General features: G+C 43.1%; 1 protein-coding gene across 3 annotated transcripts in view; it reads right to left on the bottom strand.

Annotated features, from left to right (window-relative positions):
* DENND2B (DENN domain containing 2B) overlaps positions 1-18,747 on the bottom strand; it is an 86,938-nt gene that overhangs the window by 54,494 nt on the left and 13,697 nt on the right. For all 3 annotated transcript variants that reach the window (XR_014226540.1, XR_014226541.1, XM_082284303.1), the window contains exons 2-3: positions 5,887-7,101; positions 2,007-2,143 (exon numbers count right to left, since the gene is read on the bottom strand). Coding sequence is in view for 1 of the 3 variants with exons in the window: in XM_082284303.1 (XP_082140429.1) it covers positions 2,007-2,143; positions 5,887-7,101 (1,352 nt within the window). In the remaining 2 variants the exon portion in view is untranslated. The remainder of the gene's footprint in view (positions 1-2,006; positions 2,144-5,886; positions 7,102-18,747) is intronic.

Raw genomic sequence — 18,747 nt, 5'->3', positions numbered from 1 at the left:
TTTATTAAGCTTATTACTGCAGCAACAATGTTTTAACTGCCTACAAGTTTTAGGGAGGCAAGGAGATTCAACAAGGTATAGGGAAAAAAAGACCCACTGGCACCTCCAGGGCAACTGTTTGCCAAGAAAACTCAGAGAACAGTGACAGAGCCCTTTATAGCTTTGAAGCAGATGTAGATCTATAAAATAAACTCACTCTTGCAGACACCTGGTTTGCATGAGCACAAAAGTGCTACTTGGAGACTGGGGTCTAGCACCACTGGTATAAATTATGCAGATGTGATACACAAAACTACGATAGTTTCTTTAAAGCTGGAGATCAAACCGCTTTGGCTTGTCTTTAATCATGCCTGACAGTTTGTAAGAATAATACTGATTTTGTGTTCCCTCCCGCACTGCCTGTATTGAATGAAGTGCTTGGGAAGAGGTTGTGAAAAAGCAGTACAAAACAATGAAGTTCTGTGTTTGTCCACAGATCTGAAATTTTGCATTCTCTTCCCACTGCCCTGCCAAAATGGCCAAATTATAGTCTGCAAGGGGCTGCTTTATAGTACCCATGAGTTGGAAGAGCCCATTATGATTTTTGTTTTACTGAACCCAAGAGTTCTTCTCATTTGAAGAAAGCTTCTTACCAGTCCCACACCTTTTATATTGATATTTAACAAACCAGACAAGGGAAAGAATCATTACCACGTAAAATCTGGTGGCACAGTGACAAGTCCTGAGCAAAGATGAGCACTGTAACTAACACACAATACATTCTGAAGTGTGAGTAGCACGACGGTCTGTCATGGAAAAGGCTGATGATATAAGGATGCACTACACAGAAAATGACTTTTTAGTATCTACAAAAGATTTCGTTTTAACAGACACTGAGCAGGAGCTGAAAGCTTCTGTTCTGAAAGCAATTTTTTTGAATGGCATAGACAAAGTATACAGCTGAGAATGGAAAGAGTAAATTCCTGTTTTCACTGAGGCTGACAAGCCAGAGACAGAATTTTGGTCTGACAGAGAGCCCCAGGCTCCAATTTGTGGCCATTGTTCTTTGCTATATCAACTGATATGACCAAGTATAGTTTTGTTCTATTGTCTTTGTTTGCCTCTCAAACATTTGTAAGCACTATTAGACTAAACAAGCCCAGCTTGTCAGTGTCTCTTCAGAGGATGTGTGCTCAAGGGTTCCAGACTATCTTGGTAGCCCTCCAGCTTTCAGTATATAAAGATTCATTGTCCAAAGTAAAACGAAGTCCCCTTTGTATCTGTTGCAATAATATTATACTGAAAGAGTTAAAAACAAAGCAGATATTCATCACTTGTGTGGAAAATCTGTCCTCTGAAGGGCTGCCCAATTTTTGGTAATTATAACAACTTTTTTTTTGATGTTAAAAGAATGTATGCATAGGCCATAGATTTCCTTCTAAGACCAAAAGAAACATGTTTTTCTTATGAAGCTTAATGAAAACAGTGTTTTTTGTTGTGCATTCCTGATGGTTGTATAGCTAAAGGAAATTAATTCCTCTTTAACCAGCAACTGGGACTTGGAGGAGACCAGGAACAGTGCTACAAATAACTGCTTTGGGGCAGTCCACACCGGAGTCCTGAAAAGCTCAGGCTGACCACACAAGGCCTCTGAGGTTAATCTTGCTATTGGATAGTTCTGTAAACACTGTCTTGGGTTCTGTTCTTTACATTTTTACACCACTCAAGGCTTCAAGCCAAGATCTCGATAAAAAGAACGATTTGGTACTTGAAAAGCATTGGCAAAAAGCTGACCAAACAGTCTGTTTCCAATACTACCCAGTGAAGTCTGAAAGAATCAAGACTTCCTGCATGCAGCCTGAGAGCTACGTTTGCACTGAAGGATCAAACCCATTTAGCCTCCATTTAATCTCTCTTTACTGACAGCACTGAATGTTCCTGCACAGGGCATGTGTTCAGCAATACACGGCCTGCCCACAGCCACTCAACATCCTGCTGTGAGCCCATGTTCTGCAGCAGCTTCTTACCTACAATGTCTTCATAGGCATTTTCTTCTAAAGTGCTCTTGGATCCAAATTTATGCTGGCTCTCGGTTCCATTTTCAGTTGGGGAGGGAGGGTACAGGGATTGCAGGCTTGAGGCATCCTCAAACTCAAAGGATTTTCTAAAGTTTAAAACAATAATAATGAGTAACAAGAATGCAAAATTATTCAAACATTTAGATGAGCATTTGCTTGCTAAGAAATATATATAAAGTGAACCACAACAAAAAAAAAAAAAAAATACCACATTATGCTTTAAGGACTAACTTTTAGCAGACCATAGGTCCTGTGCTCACAGCAGTCTCTAGTATAATCATCTATGACACTTCTATGAAGTTGGAAGTATTGTTACCCAATTATGCAGACAGGAAGAAAATACCGAGAAAATATGTGATATTTTTCCAAGTTTACAGAGTAAGTTAGCAGCACAATCCTCAGATTAGAAATTACCTTGTTCTTTCCAGAGGCCCAAGAAACATGTAGCCCTCTCTCCTAAAGAAAGACACAGTGTCTGGAAAGCATTCCTGCACTGGTTGCTCTGGGAGATGTAGCCTTAGTTTGACACCATTCAAGTCTTGAACTTTCAGATATGTTCCTGCACAGAGCTCAGTGTACAAATGCCAAAGGCAGACTCGTGTGAAAGTCACCTGTTTCCCTTGCACACCCCGTGCCAAGCACTGACAGCAAAGGAGAAAGCCCTGAGGAAATTAATGAGCAACCTGGGCTGACGGCTGGGGGCTGAAGGTTTGCCCTTTCTGGCAGGAAGGTGAGGACCAGTGGGTCAGGTGAACACACACAACTTGTCTCCCACCCAGGGTGATTCACCACCTCCCAGCCACACCTGCCCCAGGTACTGCTGAGCAGTTCTAGAGGTAGAAGAGGCCGAGTTCTTCCCACTCTCAAGCTATCTACACTCAAGCTGGGAGGGCCACAATTTGCAGTGCTAGCAGTACAGGGGCTGGCATTCATTGCATTGATTTACAGCTGAGGATGAAACAGTGAGAAAAATGGGCTCAGGTCAGAGCATAAATCCCATGGTGCTGCAAGGCTTGCATGGACTGTGCTAGTCTGCATGCTTCACTCACTGAGACCCAAACTAGATTAACAATAAATCATCCTGCCATCAACCCTGCTTCTTCTTCTTCCCAGCTGGAGTGAAGCATATGTTACAGCATATCCATGTGGCAGTGACAGTCTCATGAGACACTTTGGCCTGTGAGTTGGCTCAAGCATCCCTACAGGTAACACAGTGACTATTGCAAAGAACAATACATTCGAAAAGAGCATTTCCTATTTGTCTGCTGGAGCAGGCTTACAGCTCAGGATCGGGCTTAGGAGCCTCCTCTCTCCCCTTTCCCTAAGCTTCAGAATATCCAGGTCCAAGTTATTCACATCAGGATTGTGGCAGAAACAGTCTGTGCACGTCAGATCCAGACAACTGCTCCTCCACAGCTACTCACAGTTACAAAGGATGCTGACACACTGAAGACATAGCTGTGTATGAAATGAGACTTCCTAAAGTAGTTAAATATCCAGCTCCTATAGATTTCAAGGCACCCCTGTGATGTGGTGACACTGTATAGGATGACAGGAATGGCTTTGTGGACCGACACTCAGCTGTGGTCCATGTGTCCCAAGCCTATGCTGTGACACTCCTCTCCTGTGCTGTGTGTGTGCCAGAGGATTTCCAACTGCTAGGGAACACCCAGCCCACACCACTCTGAAATGTTAAAGCAACTGTTGGCAGCAGATTGCCCAGATCCAGCCTGGCTTTCTGCTAGCAGGCAAGCATGAGAGACTTCCTCCATATTACTAGAATGTTGAATTAGCCACCAAAAATAAAACCAGTGCTTTCAACCAAAGTATTGGGAAAATAAATACCCTCAGTCCATTCTCATGACATTCCAGGGAGTGCAAACCACATGTATGTTCAATCTGAAACACACAGCTACAAGCTGCAGACACAATGAGTTATGTCTGTTCTCAAAAAAAGAACAGTTTAGATACTGAGATTTCAGTAATTACTATCAACCAAATATTATTATTCTTAGATGACTTGTATGGTCTTAAGTTCTTTGTAAATCTTGGAGTTCTCCTTTCTGTAACTGAAGGAAGAACAGTAGCAAAGACAATGAAATTGAGATTTTTATAAAGGATTTCCACCCACCATTTAAGATAGCCAGCAAACCTGAGATTTTTGGGAGGTTGATTTGAATTTATTTAGATCATGATTAACAAGAGGTGTGTCCAGAGAAGTCATTAAACTACAGTGGGTAAAGCTGTTACAAATGAATGGATACCTACCCAGTAAAATGTCAAACTGAATTGCAAGGATCATTGGATACACATGACAACCCTGTTAATCCTACAATTTATATTCTACAACTTAAATTGATAAATAATGCTTTTTGGAAGGCTTGTTTCTCCTAGCCCTAACCCAGGCCTGAAGATCCTTTGCTGAACTGTGCTGTTGTCTAACTCTGCTAAGACAGGAGACTGAACCTGCAGAACAGCAGGTGCAAGCAGAATTGTACCTCTTCTGGAAAGCAGCTTCAAAACTATCTCAAAAACTCATTGTGATAAAATATTGTGGTTCTTAGATGAGTTACCCCTTTTCCAATAAAGGGTATCACTTACACCAGAACATTTTAAAATTACTGTTTGTCTTCTGCACATTGCCAGTGCTATGCTGAACAAACTGAGGACAGCTTTATTTCACAAATTCTCATTAAAAACTAGATTTACTTCCTCTGAGATTATTGTCAGGACTCAAAGATAAGCACTGCTAATCAGAGCTTGAGTTTCCACATCCCCCCACACCTTTCTGGGAGAAACAACACGTCTCAGCAGAGCTGTTTGATCTTTCAGAAGCAGGTGTCTCCTGAGAGGAAAGGACAGAATATGAAGGCTCCTCTTCTCCTCTTCCTGCCCCACTATAATTCAGGTCAGTATAATTGTGCTGACAAACTTTCAATAACTGAACCAACAGCAAGCAGTAGATACTGAAGGGATAGTGTGCATCTGAGATGATGTTTAGCAGTTCCTTGCAGATGTCATCACTAAATATCAAGGGAAGGTGTGTATCATGCACAGGCACAGACAGGTGAATTCGTTAAAAAATGCTGTAATTTGAATGCTTAGCAACAACTATGCCTAAAATTTTCTAAGCAATGAGCAGAATGAGTTCCACCATGTCTAAAACTCAAAATAAATCATGTGGTTAAAACAAGCCAAGCTCCAGAGATTGCTGGGGAATTGTTGCCATACACTCTCCCTATCATTAACTCAGGAAGGATATAAAGGACTGCCTGTGATAAAACAGTTTTCTCAGCATTAATCATCCACAGCTTTTAATAGTAACTTAGGATAATATTCCTGAGCACTGAATTAAATAAAGTCATCTACACTGCATAAAACTGACACAACTGCTAAAGTAATGAACTTTAGAAAGAGAAAACCTCTGCAGGTACGTTTTACAGGAAGAAAAGACTGTGAGGGATCAGCTATGGTCCCACTACCCGACAGTAACAAAATTATGGTCCATTAACAATCACAGTTAAGGGCATCTGTGCCAACATGAACTAGACTACCTTTAGCACACCTAACCTAGAGCCTTTTTGGGGGATCAAGGAATGAAGATCGTAGAACTCCAAAACTGAAGGCATGCAAAGGTATTGTACCAGTGCATCCTATCAGAGCAGACCAGCAGGAAAAACACTTGTCTTGCAGGCAACTCCTAGCTTTTCTTATGTCAAAAGCATTGCATTAGCGGGCGAACTTAAAATACTTTTACTACAAAAATACAGCCCATTTATTTATTTATTTATTTATTTGGAGAACAGAGCAGATTTTCCTTGACTTTTACCTATTCTGGGACTTTCTGTGAAAGCGCGACTCTTTCTTCTGCCTTCTGGTCACGGGGGGTGCAGGAGTGGACGGGAGGGGAGGAGGAGCAGCAGGTGTGGGAGATGGAGGTAGGCCATTGCTTGGTTTGCTTTTGTGGGATTTGTCTGCCTCGTACTCAAAGGTGCGTTTGGGCTTGGGGACGGGATTCACGGCGCTGTTAGCTGGGCTTTCCAGGAGCACTTTGGGCCCGGCTGAGTTTGCAGTAACCCCCTGTTTTGTTTTACTGCTTTTCTCAGCCTCAGGAGGCGTTTCTGGTTCACTCCCCAAAATAACACTCCCTCCTTTGCTATCGCTCAGGGTTTCACTCAGTCCCTCCACAGTACTCAGAGTCCCAGACTTTTTCCTCCCTTTGTCAACACTGTAGCAGCTACTTGGTAACTGGGGGAGGCCTCTGCCTGACTGCTCCTTCAGTGCTTGCTCGATCTTCTGGATTCTGTTGAGCACGGCAGAGGACTCTTTCCTCACATGGCTCTTAAGGAAAGTGGCAGAAGAAGGTTCGCTCCTGCCTGGTCTCTTTTCAAACCGATGGCAGGAATCCCTGTCCAGCAGTTCCTCCTCCTCGGTTTCTGGGTAAGAGCACTCAGAAAATGTTCGGCTCATTCTTCTGAGCCCTTTGAAATCAAATGTCTTGTCGCTGCAGGGAGAGGTCAGCACACTGGGGCAGCTCTCACTGCCTGACCTCTCCCCAGCATCCCTCTTGTCCACACACACACTCGTCCTGGGGGACAGCTCCCGGCGGCATTCCCATTCTGTGATCTTCTGCCTGATGTCCAGCGCCTGCGAGCGGACACTCACCCTGCTGATGGAGAGGGTCCTCAGTTTGGTGGCAGTGCCCAAGGACAGAGTGCTCCTGGTGAGCGGATGGCTCCCTATTGCTTCCCCATCTTGAGCCTCATTTGGAGTCTCCTTTTGGTCAGCCTTGAACACGGACAGCCTTTTATCCAAAGCACCCACACTGATGGCTTTGAGGGGGTGGCTCGGGGAGTCGGTGTCCGATGGGCTCGTGGAGGTGCTTCGCAGCGTAGAGGTGCGGCTTTTCCAGTCCTTGAGGCACAGTCTGGAGCTGGAGACTTTGGAAAGGCCAGTAGAGCGGGAAGAGTCCTCGCTGTCGCTGAGAGGGTAGGCAGGGCTTCTTCGCGGGGACAACAGGGGCGGCGGAGTGGCTGACTGGCACCTGGAAACAGAAAGAAATTAAAAAATCAAGGCCTTGGGGAAACTGGAGTTATTTGCCAAATTTCTTCTGGCTGAAAGTCTCCACACTTCAAGACCAAAGCATCGTTAAGACACCAGTGACCACTCAGCCACAGAGTCAGGGGTGGGAGGTGGCAGCATTTAACTGGTGTCAGTGATGGGCCATGAGCAGGACACTTGGCACATCCAAAACAAGGTTTCTCGCCTCTGTTTCACCCTGAACTTTAAACCAGCTGACATTGTCATAGCAAACCACTGCCTTGAAAGCATCTACTACCTGCAGATGAGTAGACCTGGTTCATCTTCAGTCAGATGCTGTGGCCAACAGATTAAATTCCCCTTATCAAACAGAAGTAGTTTCTTACCAAAAGAATATTACACACTGAGAAAACACATTTATCTGCCCACACTGTGTGTTGGAGAATATAAACTACATAGAAAGATCTCAGTGTTACCCTGGAAAAAACCCTTGGAACAAATTCTTGCCGTGGTTTGCAAAATCAGCTATTGTTACTGGGGTTTTGTACATTGTTGCAAGGACTTTTAAGAACAAAAGACACAAGGAAACTAAATAACACATTTATCATTCGGCTCATCAGTGATGAGCCAGCAGTAAGGAAATTAAGCCAAAACCATGTCAAAAAAGGGGGTTTGCCACCCTGCCAAAATCCATACATACAAATCATAGTAGAAATAATCACAACTCCTTTAACATTAACCCCCTTCTGTTCCAAACAGTACAGGAAAAAGAGGAAAGACTCCTAAGCAATGCCTCGCATATGCAATTAAGTTTGTGATGTGCGAACAACAAGGCTGTGGACAGCAAGCTGGTTTTTATCATCTGTCCTGTACACAGACAAGATCCAAATGAAAGACCTGCTTGACCAAAAGAAATCAAGGGAGCAAATGTCTGCAATGTAGCAAAGGGAGAAGAGATTCAGAAGATCTCTGCTGCTATATTGTTTTGTTTCCAACAGCCAGCCAATACCTACAGTAGAGATGCCAACTTCTGTGCAGTAATCCAAAAACTCCAGAGCACTGGTGTGATTTCTGAAAAATTTACTGTGACGTAGGAAATATTTTCTTTTCCTTCAAATGCAACCCCAAACCAAATTATCAGATTTCATCCCAGTTTCCTACAGTGGATACTTCACAATCAAAGCTTGAAAATATCACAAAAGAGAAAAGTTCTGGTCAGAAAAATACAATAATCAAATTATCACAAAAGGGAACCTTTTTTCAGAGGTCTGAGACAAGCAAGTCTATTTGTCACAGAAGTTACACCACTTGGTGACTTTTATTTCTTTATTGTTTTGAAAGATAAACATGCCTGTAGAAAAAGAGATGCCATGTCAAAGATGATAGCAAATACTCCTAAAACAACTGCCTAAAGCAGTTATTTCAGGAGAGAAAGGATGCATGCCAGAATATGCTCTTTGCATCCCAGAAGTTGAATTTCCTGCCATTCTATACAGCTGCAGACAGGTGTCTTAAGAGATCTCAGAAGATCAAAAGCAGGTGACAGATGATGAGTGCTTTTGGCTGGCTGTTGCAGCGCAGAGTTTGTAGTGGATTACCTGGAATTACCTTGGCCGACATACCCTTATAGTGTCTGAAAATGAAACCTGAATCAGCCTCCTCAGGCTTGGTGGGGCACCCTGATTCTTCCTTCTTTTTGCCTGTCTCGTCTCAATCTCTTCAGGTTAATACCTCAAAGCCAAATTTTTATATTATTCTTAACCCTGCCTCAGCTCAGATTTGCGATGACATTCTGCTAATTCTTTCATGTCATGCAGGCCTGTCCCAGAGCTGCAGCGACATTTCTCTCAAGGAAACAGGCATCACCCAGTGGAAGTGTATTTTACATCTAAAGACTACAGCCTCAGAAGCTGCACGTTGGCTAAATCCACTGTCAGGATTCAGCTACAGGACAGGGAAAGAAGAGACCCTGTGGAACACTTTAGCATGTTACGGCTTACTTATTAGAGTCTAATCTGTATTGACAAGAGCAAGAATAAAATACAAAACGACTGGAGTAAGGTCAGTAGAATGGGACAGCAGAGGTGAAGGATATGCTGACAATCTGAGAGTCATAGACACCTCTCTCTGCCTTTGACACACTGCACAGAAAATACCATAGGCATAGACCTTTATGTCCTTATACTCTAAGAAATACCTTTTCAGCTGTTTCCACTGTCAGAAAAAGGTTTGGTGTTTCATCAGGAAAGGAGGAAAAGGGGAAAATTATGGTTTGCATAATCAGAAGAAGTTGCAAAACATTTTTTCTTAAGAGGTATGAGCCATTCTTTTAAACTCCAGGTCCCCAGTAAGGTAATTGCAATTAAGGCTTAGTATTGAAACCCCCAAATTCAGTTACAAAATTCCCACTCACTTCCACTGCACAAGACTGGGGCTGCAGAGCCACAGGCCTTCTGCAGGGGTTTACTCTCAAGGACTTGGGTTGCATCAGTGAAGAAAGAGATTCTGTTTTACACTGCATTACACTCTAAATTTAAATAATCCAGAGAGAATCTATAGGAATAAGTCAACAGCAAAGAGGAACAAAGCTGATGATTTCAGCATGCATTCCCTAAAGGATGCTGCTAAGTAACAGAATGAGAGAAAAAAACAAGTCCAGAAGCTGATCAGTGGATAATAAATTGGATCTTGCCCAAGAAACCTACTTCCATTAGAAGAATATTCTCTTGAAGGCACAACAGTTCCCCAGACTTTAAAACCAGTATTACTGGACAGAGATAAAAATTAAGAAACTTGCAACGTTCCACAAAAAGACTGTAAAGCAAAATGCTTTTGTTGAAGTCTCCGGCATACACAGTGATGCAGTACAGCACCTTACAATGCATATTATTACATAAACTTTACAAATATCATGTATAAACAGCATAAATAGAGATTATGGAATCAAATTCAGCTTTCTTAACAAGTTCCCTTAACCAACACCTTCATTCTGGGCAAGGATATTTCTTTGAGGATATCAATATTTCTCAAAAGACACTGTAATAAGTTGCTCTGGTTCCCTAAGGGCATTCTTCCAACATGCAGCCTTTGGTGTGCAGTTCCCAAACCCTTAGCAAGGCAGCTGTGCACTGCAATCTCAAAGGCTGCCAAGCAGCCCACGATGCCCTCTAAACAGGTCACAGACCCTGGAACCACCTTTCTGCCTGGACTCATTGCTGCTCACTGAGGAGAGCAGACAGAATCCAAGAGCTGCTTTCCAGCTCTCTAGACCATGCTTAGCTTTGCTGTTGTGATTTGTTCCTTGAGAAATCAGCAGTTACCCACGGTAGGAGGAGACTGATAATATCAGTCATGCTCTTTAGGATTTTGAACTGTAGTTGCAACTGATCTTCACGTTCTGATTCAATCTCTTCTCTCCAGTTTTTCTTTTTCTCACCCAAATGTAGAAAAAACTTGTAACTTACAAAATCTGTAGTTCTCAAGGGCTGCTCTCAAATGTATTGTTTGCTCTAGTAAAGGCATCTCCTTTCACCAGGTCCAGTGAGCACATGTGGATACAAGTGGAGCTGTATCTCAGCTGCACCAAGTAGAGAACAGAAGCACTTGCTTTGAGATAATTTGCAACCTACTCATCACAAGGCAAAAGATAAAAAACTGAATTCCTGCCCTTTAGCAAGACTGACTTACACTAAAAACCTATGGGGATGGAGAAGGGCTGGTTCTCCATGCCAAAAGTACCTGAGTTCTTGCCCTCTATCTGACCAAAAAGTCAAAAGGTCTCTAATTTTGGACAAGACACCAATATTCTTCCTGCAAAATGTGGGTGCTAACATTTGTCCATTTGTAGAAGAGGAAGAATTATTAAAACCAGGGGTCCTGGCCTTTTGATCCAGTAGAGCAGAAGCACAAGCTTCTTCCTGCTTCCAATGCCAAACATCAACTCCAGAAAAGAGAAGAAATGGATGTAGAAAATTCCCACAATTTCATGAGTAGCTTTCAACAACAGGAGGCAGCTAGAAAGAAGAGCAGCTCAAGAGCTGGTTCTGTGTCTTTTGGAAATCAGGGTATGGGTGGATAATCAGAATGTGCATTTATTGAGGCATTTGCATCCAAGATCCACACACTTTATACACTTTATATACACTAAAAAAAGTCTTAGGTTGCATTTCAGGCATTAACAGTGACTGGAGGGTGGTTAAGTGACTTGCCTTGAAAGAGTTACAGGACTCCCAACTCTCACTGCCCCCTCTCTGACCTCTAAGCAGCTCAGACTCTGCAGCACTGTTTTAGCTTTCCTGAAGTGTCAGGAGTGACCGCACAGACCATCCTGTCCTGGGGAAAGGCAAGCTGGAAGAAGCCACTCAGCAATTTTTCAGTTTTGCAAACCCCATCTGCTCTCTTAAACCAACACATACAGAATAGTAGGACAGATTTTGGCACTCTGATCCAGGGAATTTCCCACTTCAACATGCTCATGCATGGGAGCCCATTTACTGGTGAAAGAACAAGGAACATGCTGACAAAAAGGTACTGGGTTTTCCAGGCTCCTGTTGATGAGATGCCATCATTTCCCAATGACACTGATGTTGGGTGAGCTCATGCAAAGACTCCCAGCACCAGTTTTACTCCTCAGGACTTTCTCCTCACTTTTGTTAGGAAAAATTTTGCTTTCTTAGTGTTTTATTTAGGTTTTTTTCTAATCCCTGGGTCTTCTTAGGGCATTGTGCAATTTCATCAGGACAACCTAACCTGTTTCAGGGTAACAATAACATGAGAATCAGCTGTGACCATAGGATTGTGAGTTTGGGAATGAGTAGATTTGCCTGGCACACAACAGTAGAGACTTCTTGTTGCTCTAGCCGATATTTAAGGAGATCTGAAACAAAAGCAAAAGAAATTTCTCCTTGCAAGGGCAGAAAAACCTCATGTTTAATAGACACACTAGAGCTGCCCTGATAGGTTAATGAGGATGTAACTTTGAAATTCTCTGGAAATTTGTAAGCTAGAATGCTAAGAAATGTTCAGCTACCAAATGCCAGCCACTCTGAGTGCAAATACTGGAATCCATCCTTCCCAGAGCAAGGCAAAGTGAGAGGGAATCACATCCTATTCACCTGCTAACTGGAACCATTCACTACACTGTGCACATTTTGATGTACGGCTGCTGAGAACAGATGTAATGGCTCACTATGGTATTCATTCATATCAAACTTCCACTTGATTTGATGAAGCAGGCAGAGGAGAGAAAATATGTATAGACCAACAGAAGCTCAAATTAGAAGCGGTGTTTATGTCCCATTCCTTCTGTGACCTGGACAGAACCAGCACTTTTGCAGAGGTTCAGTACCCACAGCTCCTTGTAATGAGCAGTTCCACACCCTCCAAGGGCAGTGCTGCCAGGCAATCACCCAGCAAACAAACAGAGCAAACAAACAGAGCACATAAACTCTCCTGCCTTTGTCAGACATTCTTGGGAAAGCTCCCAGTATAAATCAATACTTTTGCACAAACAAAAACTGAACACACCACTGCAGTACAGCAGTCTCCCAGGCCTCTTCAGGTGCAAAAAGGCAGAGTAATTCAAAGCAGACCAAAAGCCTTTAAGGACTTTGATTGAAAGCGATGATGAGGGACGCCGCTCCAAAATTTCCCCCTTCCTCTCTCTATACAAGAGCTAGTAATGAACTTCCTCTCCGCTTTCCTCCAAAGGACTGTGAGGAGTCCGCTTTGAGCTGTCAAACACTAGCAGTCAGTGGTGTGGTTGCACTTTGAGATGAGTTATGGAACAAGTCATTTCACAGAGCAGCATGGATTCAGCATTATTTTCTTGTGACAATGTGCCATTTCCTTTCCTTTCCTCACCCCTAGCTGCATCCTCACCAGAGGGGACAGACAGACAGAGGCAGTGACAGTGACAGCTGCAAAGACTCAGCAAGGCATTGCTGTAAGCAGGGGACAAATGCAGGGAGTCAGGCTGGTCTGATTGGGTCACCAGGTGCTCAGCACGAGGGTAAAAAGTAGAACCATCACCACAATAGGTGATCTGAAATGGCTTTGCTGCTTAGTTGAGGTGGATCCCATGTACTGATGATCCTTCGAGTTCTTTTTCTTTTCAATTATAAATGAGCATCTAGGCCTGGACAACTGCCTTGTATACTGCATCAAAGAATACAAATTGAATCTTTCAGTGTATTAATTGTTTCTGGAAGAGAAAAGGACTAAAAATGTTCTTTTTACTCCTTGTAACTAGGGATTATGGGAACATTAAGGCCAAAGGGACCTCCTGCACTACCAAATGTAAATCCACTTTCATTTGGCCGTAAACCTTTCTGTTACAATATGTATTCTGCATTCTCACAGCACTCAGCATTTTCGTTTTCTACATAACTCAAGTAGATAATTACAGATTATATTTAATTATCTTAAATCTAAGTAAGGGCTTATGGTGAATAAAGGAGGTGAACTTTTCACACTCAAGTGCTGGGTACACACTAGTAAGGTGGTTTCTGAGGTGATTCAGCTTGGTGATGGAGCAAGTGGTGCAACTTGTCATGTCTTGCCTCTCTCTTGGAAAGTGATGTAAGTGGTAGCAGAACAAACCCTCTTGCACCAGACTCTTTATGATTTTTGAGCTCTCACCAAGAGTATCGCTAAAAATCCCCAAAACTCTGCATTCCAAGTAACATCCCCCTGGTTTTGTTGACTTTGGGATTGTGACAAAAACAAGACAAAAACTTGTACTTTCTTAACTTTACAGTTAGTCTGAATTTATAAGATTGTTTGAAATAGGCTCACTCTCATGAACATGTGCTGGGATGGAAAAGTCCCAGCATTTAGAGAGAATGAGGCAATAAAGTCAAAGTGGACAACAAATCACAAAATGTTTGAAGATAGAACAAAAATAGAAACACCAAGTATTTTCCTATTTTTACTTCTGAATTTCTTTTCCCCAAGGAATTTTGATACTTTCCATTTAAATAAAAACCGAAACCATATCAGAACTAGCTACAAAATGATAGGACAGCGAAACTAAAATAAAGCTCTGTGTGCGGTTTTGAAAAGCTCCGGTGTCTGTGTTCCCAAGAAGTACTGAGTCAATGCTAACAATTGTGGTGTGCATTTGCAGGGGTGCTGTGCTGAATTCCTGTGTTTAACACCCCCCAGGGCTCTGGGCCTTTGCATTTGGTTCATGAAGAGAAGTACACACAATCACAGCTGACTGCAGCTGAGCTGTGTTTTTATGGCTCAGAAGCACAAAGGTCTGATTTACACCAGGGAAATGCAGGAGTCATTCTGCCAAAGTAAATTACATGAAGTGGCAACTATGTTCTACCACTGTACAGAAAAAGGGCAAAGAAATCAAAGTTGATGAGTCAGATGCTAAATACTTGAATTAGACAGGATCCGTAAAGCCAAGACAGCAAGACAAATCTGAGCACGAGGAATGACTGTAAAATAAAATGCCATCAATCTGCATGTACTAGGTGTCTTTGCCAAGTCAGGGGGAAGAAGATAACAGGAAATTGTCAAATTATCTACACTCAGAGGGTTAGATTCCCTGCCACTCCAGATTTATGGCAGTTTTCTGCTCTGTTACAAGGCAAGGGCAGGATGGTCTTTAAACAATTCTCCATTTAAGCCTTTTTCACCTCCTCTGTTCAGACACCAATAACTACCCAAGGCAAAGAATACCAATGAGCTTGGGCTGTACTTTCCATCACAGGGAGCAGAAGCTGACTGTGAAAAAATCAAAAAGCAAGAACAGAAGTATCAGAGTGAGCCATTCTCTCTTTTCCATCAAAGTACACTGCACTGGTTTCATAGGACCATCTCTCGTTTTCTCCTCAAAAAATATGATTCACAGTTGAAAAAGGGAAGCCTCCCTTGGAGTTAGTCTTTTCCCATAACATGTTCTGAATAATAATTTATGCAATAGATATTTCCATTGTTACAGCTCCACTATTTTTATTGTTCTGGAATTGGCTCAGTATGTTTTAGTCTCACCTGATTTCTTAAGATCTTGGGAGTTTTGCTGGAGAGGGAGTGGCAACACAGCAAGTGATGGCACTTTCTTAAACCAGGCAGAAAGCACAAACCTTCATTTGTCTATTTAAGAACTGCCAGTCCTTGAAACTTGTTCTTAAGCAGCATGTCTGAACATGCTGACTGTTCAAAATCCCAGTGCACAAAGAGGCTCTCGACTTTGCTTTTTCAAAGCACAGGTGATTTTTCAACATGCTTGCTCATCTGTCCTGGAATATCAAAGCAATAAACTCCGTGGAACTAATTCTGACAAAGTTTTCTATGCTCACATACACACAATTTGGGAAGGGCTAAAAATTATTTTTATGAATTGTGATGCTTAGTTTTCAAGATGTCTGAGGGCATTCTGGGTTTGGCAACCTCCAAATCTGGAATTCTGGTTTGGAAAAGTTGTTGTAAAATAGGGTCATCCCTCTTCTGCCCTGAGAAGCCAGGAAACCTTACAAGGTCACTCTGTACTTTACTGAAATACTCTATATCCACAGAGAAAAGAACTGAACAGGAAGTCAAAACTCCTAAATCCTGGCTGCACACTAATCCAGAATACAGACAAGCCTGCTTTCCCTGCTTCACATATAAATCAACTTTTAGGGCATGCAAAACCTCCTCAAATAGTTTCAAGTATAACTATCTAACAGGGACAGACAAAGAATAAGAATTCAGGACTCCATCCCATCTTTAACAAACTTTCTTAATCTCATCCACTCAGAAGAGCTCATTTCAGAATAAATATAAAATATTTTATTTGCCTTTCCTACCAGTATCCACATTATCCTTCCAGTCCCACCAGCTTAGCTGTGGTCCCCAATGTACTGACAATGTCCAATGAGATCTTTCTGTAGATGTTTCTTTCATACAGTTTTGCAAATTAGTTTATGTAACACATTGAGAAAGTATCCTGGAAGAGCAGGTTATAAAACTGAAAGCCATTGTCCATCTGTCTGCTATGGATGCTACAGGCATTCTTAATTTCTGTCATCATTTCAACTACCAATATCACAGTCCATCAGGTCTGAGGCCTGAAACATCTGGAGAAAATACAATATGTCACACAGGATAATACTAAAGCGATTGAAAAGATCTGAGAACGCTGCATATGGAGTTACTGCACTGCAGAGGAAATAAAATAAAAAGCAAAATAAAATTTAAAACACCAGCAGAATAGAATCTCCTGCATTATCTCTCTGAATCCAGAACAACCTCAACATCACCCTGCCTAAACACAGTCTATCAGACCCAGCCTGTCCCAGTGCTGTGTGCTTGGAGCTCATGCACTGGGAAGGTGGGTCACAAGCCATGTGGACTATCTGAGGCAGGGGAAAAGAAGAACTAATTCTGATCTCAAACTTTGCCCAAAGAGTGCTCAGGCCTCTGAGGGGCAGACTCATCTCTGACCAGCAGCTGGGTGCCACCCTGTTGTCAAGACAAGTGTAGCAATTCAGTTCAACTTGCTGCAACCTTCTCTGTAAGCAAAAAGCTGAAGCATTGGCATAAAACAGCACACTCCACACTAGGAAAACTTACATGTTCCCTGAAGGACACCTTTTGTACATGTTTCTGTAATATGGATAAAGCAGTCTGACAGCTTTTTGTTTGTTACTGCATTACTCTTAGAATGACACAGCTGGAGAAGTGTGCCCTTGATCATCATCTTTAACTTAATTTTAAAAGTTTTGCCCTCTCTCTTTTGTCCCTTAGAAGAGTGGATTTCCACCTGCTTCAATCACCAAAGATCTGTGTCTCAAACTTCGACTATTTTTCCAACAAAATAAATGGTACTACAGTCCTCTGTGAACTTTCCAGTCACTGAGTTATGCAACTGCACCTTGAAAGTTGTCTGTCTCTCACCCACACACTGACATTCATTGCAACATTTGAGGATAGGCAAAAGAGTTTTCTGACCAAAAGTTACACTTCTTTTTTTCTTTTCTAAGAAGTAACCCAACATTCATAACAGACTCTGGACAGGAGCAGTAGTAATATCTCTCAAATATATACAATAACTCTCTTTTATGTAAACAACTGAAAGAAAGAAATCAAACACAGGATTTTTTTTTTTTTTGGCACCTGGAAAAGCAGAAAGGAGAGGGAGCAGTTGATAAGTAAAAGATGACTCATGGAGGTGTGAAGCAAGAAAGAGAGAAGGAAACATGTTAATTGAGTATACAACATCTTTGGAGATTGCATCCTTTATCTGAAGGAGGAAAGATTTCAAAGTTTATACCCCCAGCCTCTCTTATCATCATTTTCTTTAGTGGCTCTGACCTTATGGAATGCAAAATAAATTGCAGCTGTGATGACAAACATGACCCTTGGTACACTTTCCAATGTGCGTAGAAGTGGCTGGATGCCAGGTGCCCACCAAAGCTGCTCTGTCACTCCCCCTCCTGAGCTGGACAGGGGACAGAAAATATAAAAAAGCTCATGGGTTGGGATAAGGACAGGGAGAGATTCCTTACCAATTACCATCACGTCATTTGGGGGAAAAAAATAATTATCAGTCAAATCTGAGTAGGATCATGAGAAACAAACCCAAATCTTAGAAACACCTTTCCCCTACCCCTCCCCTTTCTTCCTGAGCTCAGCTTTACCCCTGCTTTTCTCTACCTCTTTTCCCGCAGCAGCTCAGAGCGACGGGGAGCAGGGGCTGTGGTTGGTTCATCATACGGTGTTTCTGCTGCTGCTTCCTCCTCATGGAGGGGACTTCTCACACTCCTCCCCTGCTCTGGAATGGGGTTGCTCCCACTGGAGGCAGTCACACTCTCCCTCTGTTCCAGAATGGGGTTGCTGCCACTGAAGACAGTCACACTCTCCCCCTGTTCCAGAATAGAATCACTCCCACTGGAGATATTCACACTTTTCCCCTGCTCCAGAATGGGATCACTCCCACTGGAGACAGTTATTACAGTCTTCCCTTGCTCTGGAATGGGGTCTCTCCCACTGGAGATAGTCACACTTTTCTCCTGCTCTGGAATGGGGTTGCTCCCACTGGAGAGGGTTGCACTCTTCCCCTGCTCCATCATGGGCTCTCTTCCCCTGGAGAGAGTTGCACTCTTCCCTTGTTCCGGAATGGGATCGCTCCCACTGGAGACAGTGACACTCTTCCCCTGCTCTGGCATGGGTTCTCTCTCACGGGAGATAGTTACAGTCTTCTTTTGCTCCAGCATGTGGTGTCTCCCATGGGAGACAGTTCTCCAAAAACTTCTCCAAGATGGGTCCTTCCCATGGCTGTAGCTCTTCATTAACCGCGCCAGGCGGGTCCCTTCCACAGGGTGCAGTCCTTCAGGCACAGGCTGTTCCAGTGTGGGTCCCCCCAAGATCAGAGGTGCTGCCAGCAATCCTGCTCCAGGATAGGCTTCTCTTTCCACAGGTCTACAGGTCCTGCCAGGAGCCTGCTCCAGCACAGGCTTCCCATGGGGTCACAGCCTCCTTCAGGCATCCATCTTCTCTGGCATGGGGTCCTCCACAGGCTGCAGGTGGATCTCTGCATCCCCGTGGTCTGCCATGGGCTGCAGGGGCACAGCTGCCTCACCATGGGCTGCACCACAGGCTGCAAAGCAATCTGAGCTCCAGTGCCTGGAGCACCTCCTCCCCCTCCTTCTGCACT

This window comes from Coloeus monedula, assembly GCF_965178545.1.
Source record: "Coloeus monedula genome assembly, chromosome: 6".
In the NCBI taxonomy this organism is placed as follows: Eukaryota; Metazoa; Chordata; class Aves; order Passeriformes; family Corvidae; genus Coloeus; species Coloeus monedula.
The sequence above is the reverse complement of the archived record's forward strand: the minus strand, read 5'-3'. Positions and strand labels throughout refer to the sequence as shown.